The 11,473-nt window shown below is 37.8% G+C and overlaps 1 protein-coding gene across 1 annotated transcript; it reads left to right on the top strand.

Annotated features, from left to right (window-relative positions):
• The first annotated feature begins 6,343 nt into the window (after positions 1-6,343).
• On the top strand, positions 6,344-10,121 carry LOC113440733 (CARD- and ANK-domain containing inflammasome adapter protein-like). The gene has a single exon (XM_026707327.2). The coding sequence runs from the start codon at positions 6,694-6,696 to the stop codon at positions 8,992-8,994; it is 2,301 nt and encodes a 766-aa protein (XP_026563112.2). The 5' UTR covers positions 6,344-6,693; the 3' UTR covers positions 8,995-10,121.
• The last annotated feature ends 1,352 nt before the right edge of the window (positions 10,122-11,473 follow it).

Genomic DNA, 11,473 nt, shown 5'->3' with positions numbered 1-11,473 from the left:
GCTCACCCGGAAGCACTTTCTCATCAAACAAGATGGCGGCGCCCAGCAAACCGGCAGCCCGGTAGGAAATGTTCCACGCACCAGTACCGGTCCACAGCCCGGTGGTTGGGGACCCCTGGGATAAATGACAGTAGAAAAAAGGATAAAATAGAAACAGCAGATCACAATACCCTAATATCCAGAGCCGCTTTGGATGGTGAGATGGATGGATACTATAACAAAAGAAAAAGAAAGAAGACCAAGGTGGCAAACATGGCAGAAGGCCAAATATCTTACCAACATCTAGCATCCAGTGGGTAGGGCTCGAGCCACCATTTTTCACACTGATAACCATTGTAGGATCCCCATGGTCACATGATCAAAATTTGGACACTTGGTAATGGGCATTTATTTTTGATGGTTGCACTCTCCTGCAGTCATGGGATCACCATTTTTTAAAGTTTTTTTTATTTTTTCAACAAAAACAAACATAAAACCATCTTTCAGTTCAACAGTGTGTCTGTTGGATACATATATCCTGTGCACATAATATTATCATATATTTCTTACTTGTTTATATATATAAAACCATTCTAATCAGTATGTTATCTTGCATTGGTCAATTATTATATTATCATTAATATTATAATTATTATCTTTTAAAAATATATTTCATCCTTATCTAAATTATATTCATTCTCTTGCTCAATCTAAGTCAATTAATTGTAATATTACTATTATCACATGTTTCCGTTTCTTACTCTTCTGTCTAACCATTCAAAAAATAAATTCCAAATCTTATAATAATCTTTTTCTTCCCATTCTCTAATTGCCATTGTCAATCTACTCATTTCTGCACATTCCATTATTTTCTGAATTGTTTCTACCTCTGTCGGAATTTACTCGTTTTTCCAATTTTGTGCAAATACAATTCTAGCTGCTGTTAATACATTAATAATCAAATATTTTGTCTCTCTACCATAACATTCAGACAAATAAAAATATCTCTGGTTTTAAATCTATGTGTTGTTCTATCATTTTTTCCAACCACATGTGTTTTCTAGTCCAATATTTTTTAGCGTCAATGCATGTCCACCACATACGGTAGTATGAATGGGATCACCATTTGTAACCTTTTCAGCTGGCTTCCAACGAGCAAAATCAATGGGGGAAGCCAGATTCATTTAACAACTCATATGATCCACTTAACAATTGCAGCAATTCGCTAACAACCATGGCACAAAGGTCATAAAGTAGGCACAACTTACTTAACAACCATCTTACCCAAGAACAGACATTTTGGGCTCAAAAGTAGTTGTAGGTTGAGGATTACCTGCAATGTGGAGTAACAGTGAATGTGATATCCAGACTTAGACCACAAGCCAAACTTCGATTTAAGGAAAAGTGCCTTATAAAATATAAAAACAGCTTGTTTTGGATATACTCATCTAAATAACCCAACATGTCATTTGAACCTATATGGGAAGAGAAGAGTTAACTTCTTCCTTGTAATAAGATTTTGTGATTTAATTCTGAGCTGGATTTCCCTAAAGAACAATTGATTGTAGTAGAGGTAGGGTTTGACAGCAAGACAGCAGAAGAGGCAAACTACAATCAAAGGGGGCACATATTAAAAGAAGAAGTTGGACATAATTATAGAAAGGTCTGTCCTTTTTTGAATTGGTGTGTGAACATAGCCCACCCCCAGGGAATATTCTGGATGAAATGTATTTTCTCATTCTGTAGGATTTTGCAATCTTTTCCCCTTGGTGAATCCAGGGTTTTGCTTCTCAGATCCTTCAACCTCCAGATAGAGAAATGGAAGGGAGAAGTAGCTTCAAAATGGGACCTTTGTAGATGTAGCATTGTCTCACTTCTTTTTGTTTTCATCCTTCCAGTATGTGGGGGATGGAAGGGAGTAGAACAGGAGTATCCAACCTTGGCAACTTTAAGACATGTGGACTTCAACTCCCAGAATACCCCAGCCACCAAAACTGGCTGTGGAATCCTGGGAATTGAAGTCCACTAGTTGCCAAGGTTGAGCACCTCTGGAGTGGAGGGAGATACAGCTTTCCCCTAGTTTGCCCATGATGGTACTAAAATCAAATCATCTAGTTGCAAATAAAAATAATCAAAATTATTTTTAAAGAAAAATGAAGTATCACCAAACAGCATCATAAAAATGATTGCGATAGTGTTCTATATAAAAGGTGACATGTAAACCATAATTGGCCGTGATTTACCATGCTGCCTGTCACCAAATGGTTGGCTTGATTACTGCTAGTCAGTTTCACACTTGGCCTAGTGTATCATGTGAAGACTCTGAGGGAACTATTTCTAGATATACCTGCAAAAAGGTGGCTGTGTTTGTTAAATAATATACTGATATCAGTGTAACACAATTTTAAGTAGCAATCTTAATACATTTAACTTAGGGAAAAGACGTAAAACACTTCCCTGAATTTGTTTTAAATGTTAGCAAGCCGTTTTAACAATGTTTGTGTAAATAAGTGCTGTGATTTTAAAGAAGTTCCAAAGAAGTAAACATTAAATATGAACTAAAGCTAAGTATAACATCATGAAGGAAGCATGAAATTAGAGAGTTAATTACACAAGGATACTGACATGGCATTTGTGGTGAAGAAAACAAAGTAGTAAAATAAAAAAGTTAAACCATAATCCAGTGAGATTTATTTTCAGATAAATTTAAGAACAATGACTATAATGTAAAAAGGCAAAGGTTTCCCTTGCACATATGTGCTGGTTGTTTCCGGCTCTAGGGGGTGGTGCTCATCTCTGTTACAAAGAGTGGTCAGCATGACTAAATACCGAAGGCACACGGAACGCTGTTACCTTCTCACCAAAGTGTTCCCTATTTTTCTACTTGCATTTTTACATGCTTTTGAACTGATAAGTTGGCAGAAGCTGGGATAAGTAACAGGAGTTCACTCTATGGTGTATACTATAATGTATAATGTAGACTATAATGTAGTGACATTGTAATTTATGATATTATTTATTCTATTTTTATCCTGCCTTTATTATTTTGATAAATAATTCAAGATGGCGAATGTATGCAATACTCCTCCTTCCTCCTATTTTCCTCACAACAACAACAACTCTATGAGGTGGGTTGGGCTGAGAGTGACTGGCCCAAAGTCACCCAGCTGGCTTTCATGCCAGTAGTGGGACTGGAGCTCATAGTCTCCCACTTTCTAGCCTGGTGCCTTAACCACTAGACCAAACTGGTTCTCTTAACAACCTTAACGACAATAGAAGCACCTATGCCTGAGGCAGGCCCAACAAGTGACAGATGGATGCAGCAACACTACAGCAACAAGAAGAAGCTGAAAGCCAGAAGTCTCCATTTAGTCTAGGAACATTGCATTGCTCCATGTTAGCACAAAATGCATTTTAATAACTGAATTTATTTTTAAATAACATGGAGGCAGATCCAACAAATACAGGTAGTCCTCAACTTACAACAGTTCACTTAGTGATCATTACAATGGCACTGAAAAAAGTGACTTATTATCATTTTTCACACTTACAACCTTTGTAGCATCCCCATGATCATATGATCAAAAATCAGATGTGTGGTAACTAGTTCATACTTATGACCGTTGCTGTGTCCTGAGGTCATGTGACCACTTTTTGCGACCCTCTGTCAAGCAAAGTCAATGGGGAAGCCAGATTCGCTTAACAACCAGGTTACTAACTTATCAATTTCAATGATTCACTTAACAACTGTGGCAAGAAAGGTCACTAAATGGGGCAAAACTCACTTAACAAATGTCTCATTTAACAACAGAAATGTTGGGCTCAATTTTGATTGTGAGCCAAGGACTACCTACATAGGAAAATCAGAGGACAAGAATGGTGTTCATCATGCCAAAAAAAAAATCAAGCTTTTCAATTTGATAAAGTATACATTCATCATTCAAATGCTTACAGCTAGGCATCTCATATTTTCAATCAATTAAGGGGGCACGATGCTCATGATTTGCAGATTTTGCACAGAAAAAGCTGTGTAAATTTCTGGTTTTTCCTGTTTTGGATTTTTTTTGTTAAATCAGGGACACCTGAGTTGACATTTAAAACTGGGACAAGCCCAATAAAATAAACCTATTTATAGCCTTTTAATAACAGGCTAAGTCCATAGTCCTTCCAGCAAAGCATTCTCCAAAAGGTTCCAAATAAAATGAAAACATCCAACATCTCAATTCCAGGCCAAGTCGCTGCCTAGCTGGTAACAAAGATGTTGAATGTTTTCAATAAAAGACCAGGCATCAATTTAAATACATGTTTGTGCTTCAATGGCTAAATCTCAAATTAAAATGCATGCTGGGAAACATTAATAACACAACTTCCCTCACTACTGATATATTTATGTTCATCCAATCCAGCTGTTATGTTAAGCCAGATTCCCTGGAGAATATAATGAAGATATTGGAAATCATTCAGTTGCGTGGCATGCCCCACTTTAACAGGTTCCGGGTCTCTAAATACTTTAAAGCTACTTCCCAGGCTGGCTGAAAGAGAGGCTGAAAAGAGAAACAGTGACCTCTTCTGGGTTTAGTAAAAATATCCAGCCATAAATGGCAAGAAACTGATGTAAGAGTTGCCTTAAAAAGATCATTCGTATTTTGTTTCTCCCAGACGAAAGGGGGAAAACCATGTCAAACAAATGTTGCACCAAGTATGCTGCTTTTGAAAGCAAGCTGTTACATTAAGAAGCAAATTCATCTTGGAATTCAAAACCCTGAAAGCTTCAAACACAGAGACCTTCAAAGCCAGATAGGAAGACTAAACAATTAATTTGAAACACTCTTCTTTCAAGTACTGTGATTAACTTGCTGTCCCAGTAACTGGGTCAGCATTACTAGTTTAAACAAACAAAATATCTTGGCTGTTTAATGGGTACATTTCAACCAGATTCAAAAAGCCAAATTACTCAATATGTCGCTTTTCAAAACATATTCACATTCGCACCTATTTTCCTCCTTTCAGCCAAATACAGACCTATAAAGAAAAATGCTTCAATTCTAGAGTAGTTTCAACCATTCAATTCACCCATGTCTGCTTAATACTTTTTTTTTAAAAAAAAGCCAGCAAATATTCTGTTTCTTCTGTTTTCATTCATTTTTCAACTACATGCACATGGCACGTTAGATAGTGAGCTGTTGCTGAAAATGTTTGATGGCTCTGTTTAAGTGATTCCCTCAGCCTACCAAGTTGTAAATTATCTGCTGTTCCCTGAATTATACAAGACCTTCCTTCCTGCATATGTGTGTTGGGCTTCAAAATTGTGTTTGTGGATTAGACAAATCATTGCTGCCATGGTCAATGGAGGTGATGGATCAAAGATGCTGTAGCATCTTTCTGTATGATTGATGTACAGGAAGTCCCTGGATCCATTCCTAAGTCTGTTTTTAATTTGATTTTGTAGGCAAGTAAGTTGGAACTCAGGAACAGACTGCCTATTATTGAAAATGGTGGGTGGCATTCTCCTTACTTTGATGAACCACTGAGCATATACAATGTTTTCATGAACTGCTGGAAAACAGGTTGTATATTTAAAAAAAAAAAAAAGCTTCAGTGGGTCATGAAAACATTGTGTGGCTTCAGCCATTCATTGGTTCTAGGAAGGAGAGCACCATCCACCATTTTTAGTAATAGGCAGCCTATTCATAAGAATAGGTTGCCTGTAAGTCAGATGTTCTTAACTCAGGAACTGACAATAGAGGAAATATTGTTAATGGAATGTACTAAGTTTTTCAATTCTCTGTAGATGCAAATGACAGGTGGGTATCATTCCTCATCAAGATAGTTCTAGGTATATACAATGCTGGGTAAAGAATTTCTGACATTTCTACCTTGTTAGAAGAAGCTGGGCACATACAGGAGCTGTAAACAGCTACAGCAGTTATTCTACTATTGTGGCATCACATTCCATCGATCTTCTCTCCTCCTGTAATTACTGATAGGATTGTTTTAACCTGCTATTTATCAGATGCCATCATTATAATATTCCCAAATCATTGTAATCAAAATGCCTACATTGTTAAATTTGTCTGTTTTCTAAACTTGAAATTTAACTTTCCTCAAATGATATGTTGTTTACTAAAATGTGCAAAAAATTATTTACAGAGACACAGTGGCTGTGTGTTTGTGTGTGTGTTTGTGTGTGTGTGTGTGAGAGAGAGAGAGAGGGAGAGAGGGAGAGGGAGAGGGAGGGAGGGAGAAATACATTTCTGGAACCCAGCATGAAAAGCTTTTGTTTAATTAACTCAGTGCTTACGATTTTATCTCAATGTTACAAAAAGTCCAGTTTCATAGCAACAGTAAACAGCCTGCTGGTTACAGTAGTTACTGACATATTGACAGATGGCTCTCATGGCAAATAATGAAAAATATTTCTATTTCATCAAGCGTTTGGATACAAATTCTGAGACACAGATTTTTGTTACAGCGTATTGGTCTCCTGGTGTACTGGAATAGTTTTTAATTGGACTGCATTTTGGTTTTTGTGGGTTTTTCTTTTACATTTGTCAACATTGTTATTGAGCAACAGAAAAAAGAATCAATGGCACTGAACAGTGAAAGGTGAAGAGTTTATGTTTTTTGCAGGAAGGAAAGTCTGTTCCTGATTTTTCCAGCTGAGCCACCGCAATATTTGTTGGCATAAACCTCAATGAGCTACAATTACAGTAAATGCTGAACTTCAAAAGATTCAGTGTATGGTGGTCATATAAAGACAGAATGTATTCTAGCTTATTCACAAATCCATATGCCACAGAAGTACTGAAAATGAAAAAGAACGAACTTGTGGAAGGCATCAAAAACCCCGATCACCTCCTGGACCGGCTGATAGAAAAAGGTGTCTTGACAACTGAGAAAAAAATGATTTTATCCTACTATAGAACACGAATGGCAAAGAACTCCCGCGTTTTGGATATCTTGGCTTCTCAAGGTGAGCGAGCGTGCCGACTTTTTTTTTATCCCTGCTTGAAAGAGGTAGAGCCTCATTTGTACAGCAAGATCAGGAATTATGTGAGTGATGTGAATGAGAAAATTGGAGATGCCAGAAGACAACTGGTAGGGTATCTCCTTGAAAAAGATAAAGGATGGATTCAAAAGGATAAGGCTTTACATCAAGGGGGAAAGGGTAGCCCTCGATCTATTAAGCCAAAAAAGATGATTTATGATAAACCTAAATCAAAATCCACTTTGGCAGCAAGGCAGTCTCTAGACAATATTCCTACGGTCTTTGATTTGGTGAGACAAGGAATTCTTTCCAACCTGGAAAAAGCCTTAAGCCCGACGGATGTGAATGCAACAAACTCTGCTAACGAGACTCTCTTACACATTGCTGCAAGTCACGGGCACCTTGAAATAATTGACTATTTAATCAGCAAAGGTGTCAAGCTAGAGGTCAAGGATAACAAAGGAAGAACCCCACTGCACAGAGCTGCTGAGAAAGGTCATGATAAAGCAGTGAACAGGCTGCTCCAAGCCGGGGCCTACATGTACAGTTTGGATCAAGAAGGCAAAACCCCGCTCCACTTGGCCAACCAGAACCAGCACATCCACGTCCTAAGGAACATCTTAAAAGAAGAGGCGAGACGACACAAGAATCAGCACAACTTCCTGCACAGGGCTGCTCTCAAGGATGATAGCGACCTGGTTCAAGTCCTTTTGAAAAATGGTGCTTTGGTCGATGCCAGGGATGAGAGAGGCCAGACGGCCTTGAGCTATGCTGCATCTCAGGGACACGAGAAAACTGTCAAGGTATTGTTAGAAGGTGGAGCCAAAGTGGATTCCAGCATAATTGAGGCAGCCTTTAATAGAAACGACCAATCTCTCTTCAAATTATTGCTGGAATATGCCAGAGGGTTATCATCTGAAGACATGGTCTCAGCCCTGTTTAAAGCCATAGAGAAAGATCTGCATGGCATTGTGGCGGCTTTAATTGAGAGAGGCACAGACATTAATGTCCGTAACAAAGAGCAGCACACACCATTGCTTGTGGCATGTAAAACGGGGAAGATTAAGTCAGCCAAATTTCTTATTGAGAAGGGAGCCAACTTGAAGGACAAGGCCCCTAACTTAAGTAGTCCCTTACATCTAGCGGTTGAGGCTGGGGCCTTCTCCATTGCACAGATGCTTCTGCAGAAGGGAATAGATCCTAACATCACTGCTCAAGGAAATCAAACCCCCCTCCATGTTGCTGCAATATACAACAGAGGAGCGTTAGTTGACCTTCTGATTGAAGGAGGAGCTAAAATTGATGCGGTCACCACAGACCTGTTCACACCATTGCACATGGCAAGTGACAAAGGTCACACTGACGTGGCTCTAAAGCTGTTGCAACATAAAGCTAATGTCCACCTCAAGAATAAGCGATCAAAGACACCTCTTCATCTTGCAGCTGACATGGGGAATCCTGCAATGGTGGAGCTGCTTCTGAATTTCAAGGCCGATCCAAATGCGACAGATAAAGAGAAAAAGAGTCCACTTCATTTTGCAACTTTGGGAGGCCATTTTTATGCAGTGAAAGCCCTGTTAGCTAAAAAGTCTAGAGTTGCAAGCAAAGACATGGATGGCTGCACACCAATGCATTATGCAGCTATCAATGGGAATATGGAGATATTAAAAGAACTTTTGGTGGCAGGAGATAATAAAAATATAAATGACAAAAATATTTGGAGAAAGACACCATTGCATCTTGTAGCAGAACATGGACACAGCCATCTGATAGATTTTTTGTTGAACAATGGCTCATCTATTAATGCCTTGGACAACAATAAAGATACTCCATTGCACTGTGCTTGCAAAGCTGGTCAGTTTGATTCTGTAAGAGCACTGCTCAACTGGTCTGCAGGAGATAAAGCAAATCTGCAGGCTGCTAATAGCTTGAAGAAGACCCCACTGCAAGTAGCAGAATCCAGTGTCACTGAGCACCAGGCTCAAATTGTTAATCTTTTGAAAAAGAAAATGTTATTGATAAGGTAGATTTTCAGAGAGGGTATTATAGATAGACCCTCTATATTTAACTTAGGAGATCCAGTGAAAGATCTAATTAAAGCATATAGTTTGCTCCAATCTGATGTCCTCCAGATGTTTAGGCTCATAGATTATACACACCAGAATACTGCATTTTCTCAATCAGTAGTTGGTTTTTCACAGCAGGGATGGAACATTCCTGATTTATCTTTAACTTTAAGGGAAAAAAACAATTAAATATGCCCAGGAGGCAGTGGAAGGACGATTGTAAATTTGATCTTCTGACCTATTTATTTGTACAATCTGACTCACAATTCCAGACACAGTTAAAATTATGTTAAGACACACATCTTTCTAGAATAGCAACTGTGTTATAAACAGCAACTGTGTTAAGAATACTGACATTATTCTCTATAATGTTTACATGCATCGCACTATAGACTTAGTTGCCTTCTCCAGGGCAGTTAGAGGCAACTTTTTTGTGTGATAGTAGTAACAAACTTGCAAAATGTTATGCTGTAGGAATTTAAGACATTTTCTTCCTTCTAGTGGTCTGTGTTCTGCAGCAAGGCTTGGTTTCATTCACTTCCTGCATATGGTTTTGACTAGCTCTAAAATTACTGCAATCATTAATTTCATTTCTCTTGATTTATATGCATTGACCCACTTTATTTCTGTTAATATGTAGTTGTTTTTGAATGGACAATAGCTGCTTCAGGGATCCAATTTTCAGAGAGGTGAAAGTGAGGTTATCGGCTTTAGTATAAATAAATAAGACTGCTTACACTATAGTGCTTGTAACTACCCTATATTCAGCAATGAAATATAGATATTACCTGGCTGTATTCCTATAAAATGTGTTGATGTTAGCACCAAGTATAGCATAAGATAAAGTTTTATTACTAAACATATTAGCACATAAATGGATATGATCCAAAGTAAACCTGGAAGCTAGTTACCACATTATTGTATTAGATCAATACTCTTTTGTTTAGAATCCAGAAACTGTAACGGAATGCATTTGATAATTTAAACATGAAGGATTGCCATGCATTTTATATAATGGAAACATTATTATATTGTATGTTTTGAAACTTGTTCTTAATAAAGCCAAATTGTACTGATGGTGCCTCCTACTCCCTCTATATTGTAATTTATTACACATATGTGTAATACTAACACACACTCTTAGCGTTGACAAACTCAGGAAGTCTTACATCAGGTTTTCAGGCAATTGAGGAAATATTACTTAATTTCTTTTTTCTTTAGGACAAAAATGCCTCTTATTTTACACCCTAACTTGGAATGATTTACATGGAAATAAAACCCTGTACAGGTGGTCCTCAACTTACAACAGTTCATTTAGTGACCGTTTTCAGCACTGACAAGAATGACTTACGATTTTTTCACACTTGCAACCATTGTGGCAACTCTAAAAAGACCATAGAAATATTTTATGAGTTGATACATTGCAGCATCCCCAATGTCATGTGATCAAAATTCAGACGCTTAGCTACTAACTTAAACAACTGTAATGATTCACTAAACTGTGGCAAGAATGGTTGTAAAATAGAGCAAAATTCACTTACCAACTGTCTCACTTAGCAACATAAATGTTGGGCTCAATTGGGGTCACAAGTGGAGACTAGCTGTATATACTTCCAAGTAATTTCCAGAAGACAGATAGTAAAAATCTTCAACTGTGGGATCCTTGGTTTTCTGAGCTTGGTTGTTTTCTTGCAGACATTTCATTACCAAACTAGATAGCATTATCAGTGTTAGTGGGGAGTGAGGTTTGCTCTCATTTTATATTCTAGTGGCTTGCCCTGTCAGTATAGGTGGGAGTGGTCTTGGTGGTCCCTTGATTGGACTGTTGCTTACTGTTAGCTTGTTTTGAGAGTTCCTTCATTGGGGGCATTGTTTGTTTCTTGATTTTTGGTTAATCTTGGTGTTAATCTCTGTTCATCTGGGTGTTGATTACTGGTGAGGAGGTTTTTGGTCTTTTTGTTTCCTTTTTGGCTTTTTGATTGTGTCTTTTGAATAGTATGTAGAGGTTGTTTACTGCCTATCTACGTGCCTGTTGATGGCCAATTTGTCTGAGTGGCTGACTTCCAGGAATTCTTTAGTGTTTTTGGACTTGGCCACTTCAATGCAGATGCCATAGATCTGTACTATTAGTCCCTGAGCTTTTAATGAAACATATTACAAGCCTAAGCTCTTATTCAGTTAAAGCACAAGTTTTTTAGAAATTCAGAACTTCCGCTATAACAACATGTGAGTACTTTAGTTTAATAGAAGAATTTTATGCATATGATTGAGTATTGCAGATCTACCATTTAAAAAAGCTTTTCAAGTACAAGAGAGCATGTTTGTTACTATCTTGCTTGTAAGTACTTTCCCTAAAGTTAATGGAACTAATTATCCTTCCAATTGATCTTCATAATATGTTGGCCCTGCTAGGTAGAGATTGGAAAGTTCCTTTTAATTA

The sequence above is a fragment of the Pseudonaja textilis genome, chromosome 3, assembly GCF_049901715.1.
Source record: "Pseudonaja textilis isolate UNSWEBS1 chromosome 3, rPseTex1.2, whole genome shotgun sequence".
NCBI lineage: Eukaryota > Metazoa > Chordata > Lepidosauria > Squamata > Elapidae > Pseudonaja > Pseudonaja textilis.
Note: the sequence above shows the minus strand (reverse complement) of the source record. Positions and strands in the feature narration are given on the sequence as shown.

What these genes read in the sequence shown, in the direction of transcription:
- LOC113440733 (XM_026707327.2), top strand. Translation starts at nt 6,694, where the DNA reads ATGCTGAACTTCAAAAGATTCAGTGTATGGTGGTCATATAAAGACAGA.